The 22,754-nt window shown below is 37.8% G+C and overlaps 1 protein-coding gene across 4 annotated transcripts in view; it reads left to right on the top strand.

Moving 5' to 3' along the window:
* Positions 1–22,754, top strand: part of LOC120531758 (protein TANC1-like) — a 539,293-nt gene that overhangs the window by 500,684 nt on the left and 15,855 nt on the right. For all 4 annotated transcript variants that reach the window (XM_039757454.1, XM_039757458.1, XM_039757456.1 and 1 more), the window contains exon 20: positions 11,490–11,623. In XM_039757454.1, the coding sequence (XP_039613388.1) occupies positions 11,490–11,623 (134 nt within the window). The remainder of the gene's footprint in view (positions 1–11,489; positions 11,624–22,754) is intronic.

Consider the following 22,754-nt stretch of genomic DNA (forward strand, 5'->3'; position numbering starts at 1 on the left):
ATAGCCAGAGTGTGACAGTTCCTGCAAAAACAAATGCAATTCAATTCAGTTTAAATTTAATTATTTTTTTTTTATGGATTCCTTCCCTGAGTACGAACACTAACAGGTTTGCAGCTAATGTGTAATGCAATAAACTGTTAAACCATACAACATTTATAGGTAGACACGGAAATAAGAATTTTATTGTACTGTGTATGCATGGCAGTAAATGTGAACTTGAACTAGACAGTTTTGGTGGATTGGTGCTTCCCTTTGCTCTTAGTTGGTAATAATTGAGACTGCTTGTAGTTTCAAATTGACTTCTTATAATAATAGATTTCTCAGCATCCTTTGATAAGCAGGCCGGTTATGATTCCAAACTGCGTTCTTTGTGAGTTGGCAGAATGATGAGTGCTGATTTCTGATGGTCAGCTCCTGATGCTTTATGGTTCTTCTGTCTCCATGTACATTTTCAGTGTCCTTGTATTTAATGACCACTGTCCATCCTTATTTGAGTGGATTGTGTCCAGGCAATGGTTCCTCAATGTACTTTATTTTCATGCACAATTGTTTTACAGTAGTCACCTAAGGTTGTATCATAGTTTTCCTTTCTTTCCTTCTTAGAGTCTTTGTTTTTTTTTTAAACAAGACTCTCTCTGTTTGATTGAAGGAAGAAAGCAAGAGCATATCTCCTTTTTCCCATTCCCTTTAAAATTATCCTAAAACAGTTCACAGTTTGTTTTTTGATAGGTAGCTGCTGTGAGGATTCCAGCTACAAAACATCTAAGAGCAATGACCTTACTGTCCACATCATAAATACTCTGTAGCAGTTAGATGGTGGAAGATGCGTTTCTGTTTTAGTCTCTTCCAAAATCTGTTTTGCAGTGGCCTCCAAGAGCGATGTCTCCTAAACTCTGTGCCAAAGATGTGTGATTAAATTTATGTAAAGCTCAAAGAGAATGGTCAAGAGAAATCTGAAAGTTTAAGTCAAGCATTATAAATGGAGCAGACACAATAAGAAAGGAAATGGTGTTCAGATGGTGGAAGCATTTTGAAGACGGAAAGAAAGGAAATGTTCCTCTGATGAACAGGTGAAAAAGTTACTGCTGCTGTCTTAAAAAGGATGTCAGATATGTTACAAGGTTTGAGAAGTTTTGGAGCACTGCAGGGACTGTTGAGAGTGTGAGGAAAGGTACTTTGTATAGGAAAAGTATTCATATTCCGAGTAATCCTCAGATCTGGAATAGCGAATATAGTTTAAAAATATTGTCATTTGTTTTTTCACTCGCACTGTGTTTACTCTTTTCGGAATTGCTTTTCACTGTAACATGTTTTGCTCTGCACTGCTTGTCCAACTATTGAGTTGAAAATTATTATCACTTCTGCCTCATGGATTCAGCATCCTAGGGTCAGACTCTGCATGAAATCTGCAGGCTTCACTTGTGTCTACATGAGCCTTTCCTCTCAAGTCCCCCATGATGTTTAGGTTTGTTTGGCAACCCTAAATAGGCCCTAGTGTGAGTGAAGGTAGGTGAATGTGCCCTGCTTTGGACTGGTGCTAAGTCCATTGTGCCCAGTTCTGCCAGGAGAGACTCCATACTGCTTCCCTGACTGAATTGGAGGAAGCAGGATTCAGAATGTATCTATGTAGGTCATCTTTCACATCTAATGCTAGCCATTTTTAAAAGTTTATTTAGATGAAGATTACAATTAAAGCACATTAGTGAGTAAACTCCTCCTCCCTGTCAGAGTGTCTCCTTTAAAATGCAGATTCAGTTTGAATCTGTGGACTCTGCTAGCAACAGCAAAACAGAAAGCCGGGAGTTCAGGTTAAAGAATCACTTTGCCTCTCATTTAAAGATCAGGCCCAGTAAAAACTTTGTTGCTTGCCACCGCAGCTCTCCAAAGCCACGTTTACCTACATCAGATAAATAACATTTATGAAAGTTTAAGTAAAACCCATCCAAGATGCTGCCAACACAGTTTCTGTTTTATTTTATTTATCCTTGCCTCAGCTTTCATTGCATTGCTCCTAAGAAAAAAGTCATTTAGACAGCAGTAGCAAATGTCAGCAAGTGTGAGTTTAGGAAATTAGCATTCAAGTTGAGCTTCAAACCATTTCAAACTTGATGGCCTGTCTTATAAATACGATTTAAAATTCACTGTGGAGAGAAAAAATAACTTCTGCATGTAAAATGACTGTGCAGCATTGATATATTTAATGTAAATGGAATTACTATATCACGTTGGCACTTTGCTTTAATTTAATGTAGAGAAATGGTGCAACTTTGAGATTTTTGTAGCACAGATCTTATTCAGATGAGTGTGCATTAGGCTACAAAATAATTTAATTCTAGCCACGTTTTCCCTGGATAGCTGGTGTTTTTCTTTGACTGTGATGGATTTGATAAAAGGATATGAATGTCTATGTTGCTGCCTGTGGAGGCTGGAGATAAATATGGGCTGTGTAGGACAGTCTTTGTTATTTTACTACAGAAAATCATTGAAAATTTCATTTTTATTCCAATAATTTTCCTAAGTCCTGTTTATTCTAAGAGTTACCCGGGGCTACTTACGGCTATGACACCAGAGTGAAGGGAGCACACGTATCAGACTGGCATGGAGCATGCCAGTCAGAACCTCTTACTTGTCATTCTATTTTAACTTGCATCCATCCCTCAATAATGACTTTTATCTCCTTTAATAGAGCACTTAATGGGTGAAGTATAATATGAAAGGACACATTAAGTTTCATCTTAAAAGAAGATTCCACGTTACCACTGCAGAGCTGATGGTTCTGCCCCCAATTCAGACCTCTGCTGGCACACATGTTTTTGCTCCTTTTCTGATGAATAGCTTTGCTTATTTTACTTTGGCTTCTCAAATTTCTGTTGCGCATGAATTATGTGTTATTTGCTTTCAGCTCCGACCCCAGACTGATATCAGGTTGATTTTGCTGGCCTATTAGATTCCCATTTAGCTTGACAAACCGCAGGCCTTTCAAATCCCTTTTATTTAGCAAAAGTGCAATTTTCTGAAAACATCTAAATTTAATTGTCCATCCTGGGCATCACTGCATCTTCTTCTTACAAGTCTTTTTCATTGTTTGTTTTCATGCTGATGGTAGAATAAAGGTTTAATGCAAGCTTTAGCAGATGCAGTATATTGATTGCTTGTGCATTATAGAAGACCAGTATAAAGCCCTTAACCTGTCTAGCAAAGGTTTTATTTTTGCACAAATTATTGGATTTAATTTACAAAAACAGAAAATGACAAATTCTGTTCCGCTTTTATAGAATTATCGGCATTAAAAATGATTATACTAACCGAATTTACCTTACTTGTAGAGGATACACACACTAGGTTCAATTTAGCATCACCGGTTCACCTAACATGGACAGTGAGAGGAAACCCATACAAACACAAGGAAGACCCAGGACTCCTTACTGCAACTCAGCTTTGCCACCACTGTGCTGCCCCTCTTATCTCTGTAGCAAATATTACATGCAGTAGGTTATAATCATGTTAGTTATAACATGAACTATCTTAACATCTCTCAAAACTATTCAAGTGTTATATAGTTTGTCTTGGAAGAAAATTTAATTATAAGCTCTCAGGAAATAAAAAAACATATAATATCAATATTTATTCTTTTACTTAATCTGTCATGCAATAATATGGGCCTTTGCCACTCTGGCTCCAGTCTTTCTTTACAGTTATTATAAATTAAATTTAGATGGTTCATTTCTTCTCTTATTTTAAAGGAATTGTGTGTTTTTTTTAAAAACTTGACAGCACATATTGGGCTGAGCCCCCATTTTGTGTGACTCGAACAAGTCAATTAAAATGCCAGTGTTCACGATGTAGAGATCTAAAAAAAATGACATCATACATATCTGTTAGCATTTTGACTGTTTACTGAAGAAAAACACTATATAATAATAAGAAGAATAGGAATAATGCAGTTTAGGAGTATTGTGTGATCGAACAGTCAAGGCATTGGTTAAAGTGAGGTGTTTGAGACAGTGGTAAAACCAGAAATAATGTATGGAGCTGAGACATGGGCAATAATGCAAGTGGCAGAGAAGGTGTATGTGGCAGAAATGAAAAGGTTGAGATGGATGTGTGAAGTTGCAAAGAAAAAAAACAACATGAAAGAGACAATCAGGTGTATACAAAAAAAGTGGAAGTGATATCTAGGAAAGTATATTGAATGGTACGGGCATCGTGAGAAGAAACAATAAATATGTGGGCAAAACAGTGATGGAAATGGAAGTAAAGGAGAACAGAAAGCGACAGAAGCCAAAATGGAAATGAATGGATAAAGTTAATGAAGAACTGAAGGAGCATGGCTTGACTAGAGAAGAGGTGCAAGGCCAAGCTGCATGGAGAAAGTTCATCAGGCACAGCAACACAATGTAGAAGTGAGAAAAGTAGAAAAAAAAGACTCAAAGTTCCTTTCTCATGCTCAAAGCACTTCAAAAGTATTCAAGCAGGTATGGAAGGAATAATAGCACAGAAAATTAGTAACACGGGATATAAACATTAATGTCAAATATTAATCACCAAATAATAGATTGATTAATGAAACACAAAGTCATAAATTTAAATAAGTAACCATAAGCAGGAGTAAGAAATACAAAAACACAAAATATTAGAAGAGAACCAAAAGCCAGTAACATCATTTGTATAAGGTTGCTTGCAGGAATACCTACATAGATATCAAACAGCCTACAAGAGTGGCTGTGTAGGAAAGAGAGCATATCTGAGTTCATAGTTCAGCCAGATGAGATCACTTAAAAAGGCGTACAGAAATGCATGTGGACATCCAGAAGAGATATGTCTTGTTAAACCACATAGTGTGCAGGGTTTTCAGTTCACTGACTAGTTATGCTAACCTCAACAGTTTCAAGAGGAGACTTATTACATATACATATTTCTCATTCATTGTGATTTAAGTGTGTGCGTGTATGTGATGCTAAATTGCTTCATATATTAAGATATGCTGTGGTGGACATTTGGAAATTTCAAGATTAAATGTTAAATGAGAAAGACAGCACAGGGTATGCTACTGAATTGGTAGCTCATGTGCTGAGCCATGGCTTCATGTTTTGGAGTCTGTAACACGCAATTCCTTGCTATAACTTCCTTATGTACATGAAAGCTTGCTTATTCAATAATAGTACTTTTGATATCCATATCCCTTGTATCCAGCACACCCATCTCACATTGAGTTTGAAAGGCTTATAATAATATAGAATGTTCAACCATTATCTAAGAATCTATATCCACCATGCGGCAAAAGAAATCAGTAGTAGCAGGAGTTTTATCACATGCATAGATTAGAGGGACATTCTTACCTGCGTGACCCACCAGCATGCAACACTTCAGTACTCTTCAAAGCCATGGTACAAAGAAGAAAGAAGCATACATGACATACTAACATTGAAGACTTTCACCTAACAAATTATTCAGCAGAAGTATGTCAAGAAACATTACTGGGGCTCCACCTTTACTGGGAGTCACTGGAACTGCTCTTTTTAGCCAAGTCAGATGTTTTTATCTTTTTGTAGTACTTTTGTGTATTTGAGGGGTATCTTCTTGGCATTTTTCTTGTTATTTCTCTGTTGCTTCTTTTTTTTTACGATATATATAGACACATATATAGTATATATGCATGTACACAGTATGTAGTTCTTTGGTGTATTAAAAGGAAAACAACATTAAGTACGAGAGAATTATGTAAACCACACACAGAATATTATCATATTTTACTGATGACATTCTCCAGGCAGAAAGCAGTATGAGGCCCATTTAGTTAATGCTTTAGTGTTACAGATATAGAGACCCTTTGAACAAACAATGTTGGCAGAAATAAGAACATGATAATAACATTAATTTCAGCAAAAGCTATACCAAATAATGTGTATATTTAGAATAGCTGATGTTTTTGATGTAGTTGATCTAGACCTGTAAAACATGGCTGGCAGTTTCCCATCCTCGTGTTTATTAGGCTGGTGAGCCTCTATTTAGTTCCAGTATGTATATCTAACATTTTTTTCATATCATTAGCCTTCATGTCTATCATTACCCAAAGATATTGCCAGCATGTCTTATTAAAACCTACAAGCTACTTTGTTTTACAGAGAATCGACAGAACAAAGGTGCTTTTCAGCTGGGGAGAATATTGCATTTATTCTTCTCTGAAGTTGCCGCAGTTTATCTTTTCGAGCAGTGTGCATTATGCTTAGTTTATCTTTTATGTCTGTTATACCTTTTTTATATTTATTGAAATTCAGGACATTATTAAATGAAACTAATATTACATAAAACAATAGGTAGCATGGAATACAGGTTTTAGAAGTAACTTGGCTGCCTTCTTTACTGTCTCTTCTCCAAAACGGAGCAAATGGTAGGCAGCCAAACCAGAAGCATCTGATAAATTTTAATTTTCCAAGGCCTGTTCCATACGCAATCCCTTAAAGCTATTAAAGTACAGCAGATGTAAACCTCAGAATTGTGAATAATGTATAGATCCTGAAATTAATTTAGCCAGCAGAGGCTTCACAAAAATCAGCTGGTCATTATAGTGGTATGTAATTAGTAGAATGAATTCCTATCTCGGATCCATTGCTCCTTATGACAACACCTCGATTAAACTACTGCCATTTTAGAAAGGAATATGTAAAGGATTTGTTAAAGAACACTTTGAGATGTTATTTATAGAAATATGCAACTGTATTTTGTTTTTGCAGGCGATTTAGGATTGTATTACAGACTATTTAAAATGCAGCAGTTGGCTGAGGATCTATAAAAATACCGAGTATATGAGGAAATAGAAAAGTGAAGTTTGAGTGAAACTAAGCGACTGTAACCAATCATCACACAGCAACAGAGCTACAATGAACACTCTCCCAAGTCTTTGTGTCAGTTTGTTAGACTCACAGTTGGTTGTCTGCCTTCTCATTTGTATTGTCTTATACTGTATATGGTTTTCTTTGCCTTTCATGCTACCTGAACTTTTATACAGAACTGTGATGAGCAGTTTTTCCACCTTTAGCATCTTACGAAAAATACTTCTTAAATAAAGAAGAATCATGAGTCAAAATGAATGTCAATTATTTGCACCAAGTGGTGGACCCTCGCCATGCAAGCAGCTGAGTTGTCTATGGCAGGACTGATGTTGTAATATTATATTTTTCTTCGGCTTCTGTAAAGTTTTAATTTTGATTTGGGAGCAATTATTTCTATCTATCTATCTATCTATCTATCTATCTATCTATCTATCTATCTATCTATCTATCTATCTATCTACTTGCTGTTAGTTTTTCTTTCCTAACATCAAGTGAACATCAGTTCTATAGCTGAATACACACAGTGTCATTGAGAGATCAGAGGAGGATGACCAGACCAGGCTCATCCAAATTAATAGATACCTCACTGGTATATTCACATAACAGAAGGGCATCTCAAACCTTGAAGTGGATGGATTTCACAAACAGGAGACCACACTGGGTTAGCTGAGAATAGCAGGCCAAGTAAACAGTAGTTATGTTATCACCAAAACTAGTCTACTTAACATTAGAAAAATGTTGCCTGGTGCATTGAAGGTTTGATTTCTGCTGTAACATGAAGATGGTTGGGTCAGAGTTTGGCATAAACAGCATGACTCCTTCCTGCCTTGTGTCAAGAGCAGAGGCTGTAGGTGGTAGTATATTGGTGTGGGAAATGTTTCGTTAGCATACATTAGACCTCTTAATATCCTTTTTGTGTCATTTTGTGTGCAATGTGAGTCCTTTATGGCCACTGTCTTTATCAAAGTGATGATTATCACCCCACAAAGCACACACATGACACTCGCATCAGTGACCTACACAGTCCCCAGACCTCAGTATAATAGAGCACCTTTTGGAAATGGGAAGTTTGCAGCACGAGTGTGTGGATGAGAAATGTGCAGGAACTGGGTGATGGTCTCAAGTCAAGATGTACCATTTCCAGAAGGAAAAAGGGTTTTCTTGAGCATCTAAAAATAGTGAGTGTAGATTTAACTCTTTCTCCTTGAATCATATTGATTTATTTATGCAGCACCTAGCAGTAGTGTTCACTATGAAATTAAGTTTCTATATGACACTCTCAGGTATCAAAAATAAAAAAGAGTAGTGAATGCAGGCCAAGTATGCATTCTAAATTCATTGTAAGTTTGCACACTCTGCTTGGTTTATATGGATAAGAATATATATTTTAGGATAAAATTGACCAAATTAGCAAGAAACAGGTTTAATTTTCAACAGCCCAGGTAAGTTCAAGCTTTTTACACTGGGGATGGAGACAAATCAGAAGGTTCTTCTGGATGGAATACAAGACACGTATAACAAAGTGCCACTCTCACACAGACACACACACCATGTCACTTCACAAACATGCATCACCTTATCAACAATTCGTTGGACTGTTCAAGCATATCTCAGTCTCTGGTGGAAACACACAAAGACACGGGCAGAAAATGGAAACGCCTTACAGAAAGCACAAAAGCTAGCGATCAAGCTGTCATGAGGCAGTATTTCTAACTCACTCCAGTGCTTCTGCTGAACGGTTCTAAATGTATTTCTGCCCAAAGACAAGCCCAAAGGCTGTGAAGTTAAATTAGTATCTTTTTGATTTTATTTTCTAATTTAAGCTTGTAGCAGACTAAAAAACTTATAATGCTTAATAACAACAGTTCTCTGTAATTATTATTATTATTATTATTTTTTATACTGTTTTCTGGAATTAATGTTTTTCACTCAGTTGCCCCTTGCTATCATTTGTGTTCATCTCGTCTATAAACTCCTTACTTTAGTGATTATCAAGCACTGTAACATAATAGAGTGAAAAACAGTCTTTAATATATACAAAATATCTAAAAGAGAAAAAAAATGTTTTTCTCTAAATATAAATTTAATTATGACAATGACACTCTGTATTACTGATCTGAGACTTGATAAATGGAAAATGATCCAGCAGTCCCACAAGCGATCAAACACAAGCCCTATTATCATATCTGTCTTTAAACAGTTGCTTCCTCTTCAGCTTGTTTGCCAAATTAAAAGATGGCAAATATTTTTAGCTTTCTTTCAGCTTAATCAGCCCCTTCTCATATTTTCCACATAACATCATCCCCATTATTAGCTACTCACTGAAATTCTGTCCCTGCTTCAGTCCTTAGACAAAAGAAGGGTGGGCACGGAATTCCTCTGGGCGTGACAGCGGTCTCAGCCTGTCCTGAAATGCATGGCTGAAGTTCTTGATCATATCATGTTTGATATCACTAGGTTTCTAAACATTCTGTAATTTACATCACTTACTGTAGTTCAGAGCAGCAAATTCATTTGATGAAGTCCTACATGAGAGGTTGGGCATCAAACTAAAAGAAGTGGAAGTTCTGGGTGGTGTTTATAGATGGATGCAGAATTTGCTCAAAAGCAGGAAAGCAGAGGGTTATGGTACAAGGAACCTTATCACCACTGGGGGATGTGAACAGTGGGGTCACTGCTATTTTTAATATATGCATATAAATGATCCGGATAGGAATACTGTATTAATAATAAGCTGGTGAAGTGTTCAGATAAAAAACTAATAGGAACAGCAGATAACTTAGAATCCTTTGAATCATTACAAAAGGTATTGAACAGCATACAGACTTTGTCATATTTGTGGCAAATTAAATTTAATGTACATAAATGTAAAGTATTACACGTGGGTAAGATTTGAATACAAAATGAGAGGTGAAACTTATGAAGGACATTATTTCAATCCAGACAGGGTACAGAAACGATCAAGAAGTCTAACAGAATAATAGATATCTCAATGTGTAGAGAGCAAGTCAATGGAAGTTATGCTTACGCTTTAAAAAGCACCAGTGAGGCTTCACTTGGAGTATTGTGTATAATTGTTGCTCTCCGGGCTTCAAAAAAGACAAGGAAGCTCTAGAATATGTACAAATAGGAGTGAATAGGCTGATTGCAGGGCTGGGAGTTATGAGCTGTGAGGAGAAACTGAAGGAGTTGAACCTTTTCCATTTACGCAGAGATTAAGAGTTAACATAACCTAAGTGTATAAACTGAATTAGTAAAGTGGATTCAGGCTGTTACTTTAAAATGAGTTCAGCAAGAACACAGGGATATGGTTGGAAACTTACCAAAGGCAGATTTTACACAAATGTTAATAATATTTTCTTCACAAAGAGAACTATAGGCAGATGGAATAAATTACCAAGTACTGTGGTGCGATAGACAGTAGGTCTTCAGTGATCTTCAAATCTTGATGTTGTTTTGGAGAAGTTACTTGAATAAGATTGTTAAGCTTTCTGGAACTTTAATGGCCTGTTCTCCTTCAAAAACAAACAAAAAAAAATCTTATGTTGGAGACTAAAGCAGCCATTCCATACAGATAATGTCTATACTGTACTAACTGAGCTGCTATTAACTGAAGATGTTTTCTTATAAGATTAGCAGCAGGGAGCTTGGCATGCCGCTTCTTAGCCAATAATTGCCAAAACTGCAGTATAAATCAATTTTAAAACCAAATGTGTAAGAGTGTGCACAAATGTGCCCCACAATGTAGTTGTTCTGTCCAGGATTGAGTCCCATCTTGCCCATCCTGCTGCCAAACACTTTGTCAGTATGATTTAGTTACAGAATATAAGTCCATAGTGATTAGATTTATTTACAAATATAATTCAGCACTTTGCGACGCCACCCCATTGTCAAGGAGAATCTTTGTCCTTTGTCTTATCTTTTTTACTAAGTCAGTTTTTTTTTTTTTTAATCTTGAGATTGGTTATTATGAAAGGCTAATAAAGTGGAGTGTCATAATGGTAATTACTGCTGTCTAAGAGATCCAGTATTCATCGTTTAAGTTCCATGTTACATGCCATTTCTGTAGATTTTTCTCATTCTCTCCATGTCTGTGTGGCCTTTTCTTTGGATAGTCCAGTTTTCCTCTCAGACCCCTCAAAAACATGTTAAGATGTCTGGTGATTGTGTGAATGTGTGAGTGGCTCCTGCCATGGCCAGCTTCTTGTATTGGCACCTGAAGCTCTGTCACCTTGTGTTGCTAAATTGGATCAGGCAGGTTTAAGAATTTGTTATTGTAAAAGAAAGTGACCTTTCAGTTCTGTGTCTACTGTATAATCAGTGTCATCCCTGTTGAAAAGAAGCAGATGTATTAAATATTGTGTTGATTAATTGTATTTTTGTTATTATGTATATGGATGTAACAATAACAGAAATTCATAACAACTGTGGGGTCTGGCAATGAAGTTCAAGTAAATGTGCCTTTGTGTAGCACAGACTGTTTGGCTAGAAAGTGCAAAGAGCACCAGCTTACCTCCATTCTTGCCACCAGCTTTCAGCAACCCCAGGTACTAAACATAGTTTGAACAGCAGGCATTCGTGTAGAGGGCTCAGAAAGCATTTGTGTTCTCCGATCACCATTCAATAACTTTCTTAATTCATTTGCTCTTTTTGCAGCTCTGACAGCTGCTGCTGGACGAGGAAAACTAGAAGTATGTAAATTTTTATTGGATGAAGGAGCCAATGTGCACCAAGCAAACCGCCGTGCTGTTACTCCTATCTTCTGTGCTGTGCGGCAGGGTCACTGGCAGGTAAGTTACTGGCTTAACTTGTCTCACTGAAGCTCTCGTAGATGTGTGTTATGAATGTTCATAAAGAAGTGAGTATTGGACCCCAGTCAATTTAGGGGTTTTTAGACAAATGGAAGATGCTGCCCACATGGTACATGTAGATTTACTGTATGCTGGCCAAACTACCATGGCCTATTCAGTGCTGACATGAAAATACTGAACTTTTCTATCCACATCACCAGGGGGAGCAAGGATACACGGCTATTTCACAAAAAGCATTACAAATTGCTATTTAACATAACATTTTTAAATTTTCTTATTCTGATGTTTTCACTGTATATATATAAATTTGCAATGAGAATTTTTTTTTTTTATGAGGCATAATTAATTATATAACATGTTTCTTTAAATAAGCCGATGTTGTGCTATAACAAGGCAGTACAGCCTAGTGGCTAAGGCGCTCTCAGTGAAACCAGGTGTCCCAGTGGATCTTTGTGTTCTCATTATGGACTGAATGTTGTCAAGCTGTTTCTGAGTCAAAGATGGCAGTGTTAGGAAGACTGCTAACTTCAGCTTGTTCCAGTATGTGTTTGGCTAAGTGCCCTATGTTGGACTAGTGTGTCATCTAAAAGTAGTTCCTGCTATAATAATTAATAATAAACTACATTTATATTATTTTCTAACCTACTCAAAGCTCTTTAAATAGACAGTGGGGAGCCACTTCAGCCACCATCAATGTGTAAAACATCCACCTGGAAGTTACACTTTGTAAAAGATGCCCAGACATCTTTTAAGGCCATAGAAAGTCAGGATCTCAGTTTTATGTCTCGTATGAAGGATGGCGCACATTGTACAGCCTAGTGTCCCCATCGCTACACTGGGGTATTGGGACCTATGCACAGACCACAGGGTAAGAGCCCCCTGCTGACCTCACCAGCAACTCTTCCAGCAGGTTTTCCTATACGGTCTCCAATCCAAGTAGTGGCCGGGCCCAAACATGCTTGTCTTCTGGTAGATTATCAGGTCTGAAGTGCAGGTGTTATGGCTGCTGACTTTCACCATATCACTGTCAGCATTGGCTTTCATTACCCACAGCCCTCAGTACAGAAAACAGATGATTAGAAAGATTTTTGAAAGGAGACAGTGTCGTGGAGTAGTAAATAAGCATTTTGGCCTATTCACTAACACATTGGACCTTTAATTTATTTCCTTATCTTAAGTAAGTGACCGTACCTTTCTGGCGTTCAGTTGTGGAAAAAGAGGATTATCTTCTGGCTCTGTACGTCTATAGCCCTTTGAAGTAATATAAAGTTTATTTGCTAGTGCAATACTCAACCAGTCTGTGGAAACCTACTTTGATAGAAGCAGACCTTTTGATTACCCATAATTGAATTATAAATTTTTTGCACATTAAAGAAAAAATACACCCAAAATTTTGATTTGTTACATACATGTCCCATGTAGTTTGTAGTGATGACTGAAAAAAGCTTGTAATCTCATATTTTCATGCAGAACACAGATAACAAAGTTTCTGATATAATAGGGACTATGGTGGCCAATACTGGAAAACAGCAAACAACATAAAAAAAATGCCATTGGGAGAAAAAAAAAGAAAGAAAATCACGTTACTTGTGTCGCATAATCCACATGTCATGTCATCCAGTTTTATGAGTCCCAAACTCATGTTTTTTTACTAAAATATTGTTAAATAAAACTCCTTCGGAAAACTCTCTCATGAACGGAAAGGGAGCATGCTAAGACATGAACAAGCATTTGAATCGTACCCCAGCCTCGTGTCATTTCATTTACATACATGGTGGTAAGCCACAGCTGCATTATTTAGCAATAGTCTCTGAATCTGCGTGAATGAACTGACCTTCTGCTTGCTGACACATCGTAGATATGCACAGTTCTCAAGGCGGATTCACTCCACAGAGTTTCCACTTGCTTTTTTTTTTTTTCTTATAATTTTTTGTTTTTCATGCACGCATTTTGTTGATCTCACATGATAGCCAATCAATCAGCGGTTACTGGGTTGGACTCCTGACCAATGAATGAGGTTGGGTGGTGGGCCCTCAATTCATAGGCTTGGGCACAAATATTTTATTCATAAGAAGGTTTATTTATTTGACTGCATAGAAAATCAGGCTGCTGGTTGAGACATTGTGTGCAGTTTGTAACACCTTGATATCCAGACATATTAAATAAAGAAATTATTATCCTTTATTTTGTATTTATAGAAACCTTTAACATTATTTTAGATTTCTTTCTTTCTTTCTGTCTTTCTTTCTTTCTTTCTTCCCACAGGGAAAATTTGGCTTTTTATAGAAGCTCTTTAAATAAATTAAAAGGTGAATAATTACACTGTAAACTGTATATAAAGGAAAAAAAAATAAACGACAGAAAACCTCTGGCATAATCTGTAGAAGTTAATTTATTGATAGAATGGTCCTGTATCTAAAAAGAGAACGTTTAAAGAAACTGTAGGCAGAGTGCTGTCAGATCTTGCAGGAGATGTAATTTTTTTAGAATTTGCTGCTGTAGTGTGTTGCTTTATTCTTAAAGTTTCTTTTGTGCAACATTTGTGATTCTTTACTTTTGTCCATATTTATTTTTTTATGATACAACTTCACCTTACTGTCGTGCGCCACAGGAGGCTTTTAAATAATTAAGTTAGGAAATCCAAGATAACAACTTACCAGGGCAAAGAGCACCAGAGTACACAGCAGCTCTGGCCCGTAGCGTGGGTCATGAGTGTGGAGCAGCCCACTCCTGCACTCCATAATAGGGTGACATGGGGACACAGTAGGAGATGCTGCTGCTGCCACACAGATCCCACATCCTGGGTTTGAATTCTGCACCTGACATTTGTTTGTGTGTAGTTTGCCTGTTTTCCTTGTATCTTTGAGAGTTTTTAAGATTTGTCTGTCACATCCCGGAGACATGCAGCATATTGGAATGATTTGTTATTATAAATTGGTCCGTGTGCGAGAGAGAGTGAGTCGTGTAATGAACGGACACCCTGACCAGGGTTAGCTCCTGTCTTGTACCTAAAGCTACCAAGATAAGCTCCTGTGACCCTGAAGTGAAATAAATCAATCAATCAACATTTATTTATATAGCACATATTCATACAAAAAAATGTAGCTCAAAGTGCTTTACAAGATGAATAGAGAAATAGAAGACACAATAAAAAATAAACATAAGTCAACATTAATTCATAGAATAAGAGTAAGGTCCGATGGCCAGGGTGGACAGAAAAAACAAAAAAAAACTCTGGAGGGATTCCAGACCATGAGACCGCTCAGTCCCCTCTGGGCAATCTACCTAACATAAGTGAAACAGTCCTCTTTGTATTTAGGGTTTTCATGGAAGGACCTGATGATGATGGTCACGTAGACTTCTGGCTTTCAGTCCATCAATGTTGGTGCATCATGATGCTTTGAGTAGGTGGTGGTGGCGCAGGTTACAATAATAATACAATAATAAAATGTTATGCTATTTATCATGTAATATTAAAGGTGATTTGCTTTAAAGAATCTTGGATAAAATGAACATAGTAAGCACTGTTATTGATGTCATTTTGTAAGAAACAAGAAAATTATTGGATTTCGTTTAATAAGATGCAACAAGATAAACACGAAGAATAGGCAGATTGGTGCCCCGTTGGTTGCTACTTTGTACCCAGTATTGGCAGGATAGGCTCCTGCACCCCATGATGCAGGTTTGAGAATGTTGTTACTTCTGAGTTTATGGGGTGAATTAATGTGATGTCACTTCCTGCCCTTGCATTGATTCACACATAGTCTTTCCACCATCACTCCATTAATCATTATTTTCCAATGTAAAGGTTGACATCCTGAGGTGAAGTGCACATTTTCTAACAGTTCTGCATGTAGTTTATTAATTATGAGAAACTGATACAACATATTCTTATAACAACATCCCACTGCTGCCCACCATACAGCCATGACTCCCCAACTTGGGAGCTTCCTGCTGTAACAAGGAAGGACACCAGACACTGCAAAGGTTTGGGGCAGCCACCCGTAATAATGTGTTCCTAGCTGCAAAAGCAAAAAAAGGTTTTTGGATTGAGTAGTGTTTACAAGACAGAGTCCAAAACAGAACTAAAATCCGAGGAAGGGAGTGAGGTTTTATAGGGAGTCTGGGGGAAGTGATGTAATCCTCGGGACCGGAAATGATGTCGTCCTCGGGGCCTGGCCGGAAATAATGTCCCCTGTTGAGGTAGCGGCTCCTGGTGGGATTTCCAGGAAAGGTCTGCAGGAGACTTAGAAAAAGAGTTAGTGCACCCCGCTGCCCCCCGGGCAGATATGTTACTGCCAGTCATGAAGCCCTTCAGCTGCCTCCTGTTCACACGTGTGTGACACTGCCTTACACCTAATGATGCCAGGAAGAGCTCAGACTCCCGTAACAAAGGGACTGCATTAAATATCTCCAGAATATGGGCTTAATTTCACTGTTATACTGTATGTTGCAGCATCCCAGGCAATGTTTTAACGAGCAGAAGATGGCATTCGGGAATATGTTTGCAGATTTAGAAGTTGTGGCAGTCGTCATCAATGAAATTGTCAGGAAAAAACATTCCTGCCACTTGTGACTCTTTGTCCTTGTCCAGGTTAAACTCTGCATTGTTTTATCTTAACACCACATTTCAGCTGATAAAAGACATTATTTTACTTTTTCAGCAGTTTTCTGTTGCAGACTTCATTTCCATACTCATACATAGTGAGTCAGTGTGACCTCAAGCTGTGTAGTGTGAACAATCAGGTGACTCGCTAGGTACTGTATGATTTGTGTGCACGAGAGCCGACAACCAATGAGCTCTCAGCTGGAAGTACAGTGCGTAGAATGCAGTGATGAAGAATACGGAACGCAGGTGTTTTAGATTGACAAACAGATGTCTGATGGTTTGTCTGACGTCACATGTTTTAAGTACCACGGCAGAATTGAAAAAAGGGGGTCAGGATTGCAGCTGAATTCTTAAGGTATGAGCTCTTTGTACAGCACTGTCAGGCATTACATTATTGGAAGTCAGTTAAAGGGCCAATGGCGTGTTACCTTGGAAATGTGAAACTGTGCTGGAAAATTATCATGCAAGCGGGTAATTGGACATACCCAGCAAATTCTATTTGTGTGAATTGACAAACTTGGGCGACAAGATCAGCAACTGCAGTTGTCAAGTTTGACATCTGCTCCAGCTGGAGGTTTTAAATATGACATCGACTTTAAGCAGCCATGTTCTTTTAGCAGCACGTCACTCTAACTGTGGGAATGGGAAAAACACAATTCTGATCTTAGCATTAGTTTTAACACTCAAAGACTCTCAAGTGTGTAAAATGAACCACAACTGTTTTACCGTTGATGGATTTTAGATGTCCTGCAGAGGTGGTGGTAGGTAGCTGATTAATAACACTAGACCTCTAGTCATTTTCTACTTTGGACTAAATACAAATTGGCAATTTCCATTTTATCATTAGTGACTTGCAAAACAGAACACTAAATGTCTGTCCTTATGAGATTGTACTGTATAGGAATAAAAAAACAGCAATTAAAAATTGAAAAGTTGTCTAACAAGTCATTATGTGTGTCACATTCATTTGAAGTCATAACACACCGTAGGCAAGGTTATTCTTGTTACATGACGTTTATTAAGAGGCAGGAGTACAGAGTTGTGAAATCAATGACAACTAAAATAATAAAGGTGAAGCAGCAGTACAGAACAGCAGTAGACTGTTATTAAACAAAATGTCGTGAGACACCTATAAAACAAAAAAATACACTGCCCTCCAGATGGCTGTGTAGGGACAGAAGCGGAAGCTGCCGCACGTGTGACAGAATAATTCTTTTAGATCTTAATTACAGTAAATGGAAATCACACAGCCGGCTCCATTTATCCCCTAAATCATTCTGTGTTCATTTGAAAAATTGTCATGGGAAACATCTGCGAGGCTCTCCTAACAGCACTGGCCACCACCCCTTACAGGAATGTCCAATTTCTACATTCAACACCTTGCCTTATTTCATTTTAATGCTTTTATATACAGTACATCAGATAAGCAGTGAATTTCTCCATCTGTGCTGCTTTTACCAGTAATGCAGAGACCTGGAGCCTGTCCCAGCAACAACAAGTGCAAGACAGGCACCGACCCAGGGTGGAGCGCCAGTCTGTCTTGGGGATTAAGTGATGCTAGACCAGTGGTCTCAAACTCTGGTCCTGGAGGGCCGCAGTGGCTGCAGGTTTTCTTTCTAACCCTTTTCTTAATTGGTGACCAGTTTTTCCTGCTAATGAATTCATTTTCCTTTCATTTTAATTGACTTGTTTTTTAAGATTTGGTCCCCTGTACTTACTTCTTCATCACTCCTCTGAATTGCTTCATTTTTTTCCTTAAATGGCCCCCAAACAGAAATGAAATGTGAAGCGAGTGAGCCAACAGAAGACCAACTAAGTGAGAGCTTTAAGCTCCAACCAATTTCATTCCAACCAGTTGCTTAATTAGGCACTGAGTCTTGGTGTTAATTAAACCCGCTCTTTAATTCCATGGCTTGTTGCTGCTCTCATTGTGCAATGGAAGACATTTCCAAAATTAAGAGCACTATTAAAATGTTGTGTGGACCTGAGCAGATCAGCATTCCTGAGACCTTCATCTTTCTTTATTTTCAGATATTGTGTGATGGACACAGTTTGCTTGTCATGTTTTGGCTCATTTTATATCTCATTATTGTTTGACTGTTAATTAAGGAAAAAGAAACAATTGTAGGCCGTGAGTCTTCAAGAACAAGTCAATTAAAATTAATTCAAAAGAAGTTAATTAGCAGCAAAAACAGGTCACTAATTAAGAAAAGGGTTAGAATGAAAACCTGCAGCTACCACTGTGCTCGACAATCCAACAGCTTGTGTTTGAACTGTGATGGGAGAACACAAAGAGATCCCTTACTAACAAATGAAAACAGGAGGCAACCTGCTGGGAAATGAACCAAGATGGACATTTTGTGAGGAGACTATGCTAGTGTGCCTCTGTGTAAGAGCATTACTTCTTTAATACATAAATAATTGTATATGCATAATAGTATACTGTGTAATAATTATATAGAGAATAATATAGATAATAATAGGGTGGCTTAGCGGTACAGTAGCTTCTCCTGAGTGAGTCCCAAGTTCGAATTATACACCAGACCTTTGTCCATGCTGACCATTCCCATGCTCCACGTGACCATGTGGTTTAGGTAAATTGACAATTCCAATTGTGATGGATTTGCACCATGTGCAGGGCCGTTTTCTGCCTTGCGCCTGATGCTTCCTGGGTAGACTCTGGCCTTGCCACAGCCCTGAATTGGATTAGGCAGGGTTATGTGTACACCATATATAATATATTTCTATACATTTCTTATATAGTAATCAGTGGTGTCTGTGCATTCAGGGAAAGTAGGCACTGCCCCCCACCTCCCAGCAAATGATGCTTTTGTACAAAAATGAAATAAACAGTAGGTTTACCTCAGTAATTTAACATATTTTTGAAATGTTAATGGTTTCGTGATAATTCCCTCAACATTTTCTTCAAGGATAAGTCAGGTTCATTAGTTCTGCTGTCTCACTTTAAGATTAACACACACATAAATATACACATACACACAGACCCTACCCACAACAGTGCCCTATGAGTGACGCACACAGCTGGATAATCTCTAGCACTTTAAACCACACAAATGCCTTATGAATAACACATACACAACTTCTTACTTTGTCTTTTTTCTCTTTCTTCATCATGTAAAGCACTTTGAGCTACATTATTTGTATGAAAATGTGCTGTATAAATAAATGTTGTTGTTGCTTAGCACTTCAAGAGACTTACTTTTTATCGGCACAAACAACATTTGATGTTTAAAATATATCTCAGACCTAAATATTACTTTGGTCTCTTAAGAATACATTTAAACATACAAAGGCTCAACATCCTTGGCTATAGGCCATTTATCAATGAAGAATGTCTTACTTTACGTTCTGTTCCCTATTATTGGGAGGAGCTCTCACCTTCAGCCTTAATAAAAATTGCAGTTCAGAGCATATGGCAAACTTCAGACTGCCCCAGGTGCTCTTAATAAAAATGACCTTATTACCTCAATCACTCTAAATATGAAGACAAAGTATAGAAAGTTGAAAACAGTGTGGTATTTATTATATGAATAATAATACCAGATAGAACAAGGAATAATAGAAAATAAGACTGATTGTAAAGTTTTGATGTATTCTTTAGTAAAAGCCTATGAAAAAGTAGATGTCAAAGATGAATGTTGCAGGCAGCTTGTGATCTAGCACTCGAAGCTGTTCATGAAATGTTTTGCTGTTGACCAGATAAAAAAGGCTGTAGGTTGATGGTGCCTTCTTCTGATGCTGCTCTCCTGTCGTCACTGTTTCCTGTTCAGACTGAGCTTTGACCTCTTCTGACGAGGCATATTTATTATAAAATTCTGTGTGGGGGTTTCGCAACGCGTGTTTGTTAGATATTCCAATTGGCTAGCTGTCAATATGATGGATGAATTTGCTCAAACTCTTGAATCTATTTGAGTATGTTAATTTTCCCAAGCAATACAGTTTTTGATGTTTTAACAATCTCCTGCCTCAAGCTGTAAACTGGGTTGGCCATTTCTAGTCTCACGGCATCTCCTCCTCTTTGCAGGTTGTAAAGTAATCAGATACAGCATTATTGGCATGTCTTCCTTTCCCAAGCTGTAAACCAGTTTAGTCCTGGTGCCCTGATAAAATCATCAATACAGCTTGAGGCATCTCTTGAATTCCTGCTAGGATCAAACAAATGGAACTGTGATTGATATTGGGACAATTCAGGAACAGATTACCTTTATGTTAAACTGCATACAAGTGTCCTGTATTTAAGTTCATCTGGTGTTTTGTCTTGAGCAAAATATAATGAAAATATAGACCAAAATTTGCAGGTTTTGCACACCACAACAAACACTCAAGTTTAGTCATCAAACTTTCATGCTGTTCTTAATGCAGTTTTGTATGTAGAAGAATATTTTCTTTTTATATACAGTGGAACCTCAGTTCACGACCATAATTCGTTCCAAAACTCTGGTCGTAAACCGATTTGGTCGTGAACCGAAGTAATTTCCCCCATTGGATTGTATGTAAATACAGTTAATCTGTTCTAGACCATACGTATATAAATATATTTTTTTAAAGATTTTTAAACACAAATATAGCTAATTATACCATTGAATGCACAGTGTAATAGTAAACTAATGTAAAAACATTGAATAACACTGAGAAAACCTTGAACAACAGAGAAAACTAACACTGCTCGCTCGCTAAAAACACTTTTTTTTAATGAGTTTTATGCACAGGGAAAAAAAAATTAACATTTGAAAAATCTGTAATTTAATAAACCACCAAGAAAAGTAAAATTGCAACAATGCATGCTACGAACTGATCGTTGTAAACAGAAGTGAAGTGGAGGTTAACATCCGATATAAAAAAGTCTTCATTAAATGCAATGAGGTTAAAACAATGCGCGGATCTGTCTGTTTAAAAACAAGCCTGGTGCATTCTTTAACTGCCTTCTTGGTCTTATGCGTCCAGTCGTCTCTCTCTCTCTCTCTCGCGTCTGTGTGTGTGTGTGTCTCTCTCTCTGTCTTGCGTGTGTCTGTGTGTGTCTCTCTCGGGCATGTCTGTGTGTGTCTCTCTTGCACCTGTGTGTCTCTCTCGCACGTGTGTGTCTGTGTGTGTGCTTCTCTCTCACGCGCCCGTGTGTGTCTGTGTGTGTGTGTGTGTGTGTGTCTCTTTCTCGCGCGTGTCTGTCTGTGTGTGTCTCTCTTGCGCGTGTCTGTCTGTGTGTGTCTCTCTCGCTCGCTCCACAGGGAATGCACAGGGAGAGACTGAACACATGCGGAAATCATCGGCGAGCACAAACTGAAAGGGAAACTGGCTTGTTCGTATACCGAGTGTGTGGTCGTGAACAGATGCAAAAGTTTGGCGAACATTTTGGTCGTAAACGGATTTGTATGTGTTTCCGAGACGTTCGTGAACCGAGGTTCCACTGTAGGTAAAACAAGTTGCTTGGGCAGGTTCATCAGCCCTGCAATGTCCTTGGCATACCTTTGTTCTGGTGTGTGCTTGTGTAGCCTGAGGTTTTCAGTTGCACCTGGGGGATTGAAGGCTGGAGCGCTTTTAAGCAACTCATTGATTCATTATTTTGTAACATAATTTAAAGATAATGTGAACTTGTACATTTTGCTATCTTGAAGTACTCATCATCATTTTTATGAATCATGTCAGTTATTTCATATACAGTGCAGTTTATCAATTTGCCAGTTTAGGAGAAATCATTACATTTTATTAATTTTCCTTTGCATGTCTGCTTTTAGTATTGATGTTAATGTTGAGTTATCTTTCGATACTGTCCTTGGTGCTTGTACAGTATGTTGCTAGATCTTCATTTTGTGTAATTTGTTACATCATTTAACTGACATTTCCACATTACTTGTGCTGATGGACTATTACACTGTGAAATGGAGTGTCTTTCCTTCGCTTCCTAACATGAAGTTAAGTCCTTGGACACCCTCCAACACCATTGCTGCCACTCTCGTCTTCCATGCCTCCAGTGATCATTTTTGTTATGTCTAACACTGCTGTCTCAGGGTCAGATTAACACTGAGGCTTTGACTCCAGAACTAGGCCACAGCTCCCTGAAATAGGTCTATTAACAAAATGAGTTTAATCCCAAACTCTAGAAGCAGGTTTCACAGCCTGCACAGGCCCAAGAAAAACAGGTGAAGGCTTTTAAATTCGATAACCCAGAATTCATTGAGAAGAAAATTGGGGAAAAAAATCCCTCAGGCCCACAGTCGCTAAAAAAGTCGCTATTTTAAACATGAGCAACCGGAAACAGGCAGGAGCAAGAATAAAAAATACAGGAAATAAAAAGGTGAGGCTTTTCACACGCTCACATCGTGTTACTCAATATGAGTCACAAAGCTACTATACAGACAACTGCATGAGTATTTCTTATATGTTGTCTTTTTAGTGTATGATCTTGTATTCTTTTCATTTTTTATTTTTCTCTTGTTGATATTGAACTGCTGCTACTGGTCTGTGAGAAATGTGCAAGTAAAGGTT

This window comes from Polypterus senegalus, chromosome 6 (assembly GCF_016835505.1).
Source record: "Polypterus senegalus isolate Bchr_013 chromosome 6, ASM1683550v1, whole genome shotgun sequence".
NCBI classification, from domain to species: Eukaryota; Metazoa; Chordata; class Cladistia; order Polypteriformes; family Polypteridae; genus Polypterus; species Polypterus senegalus.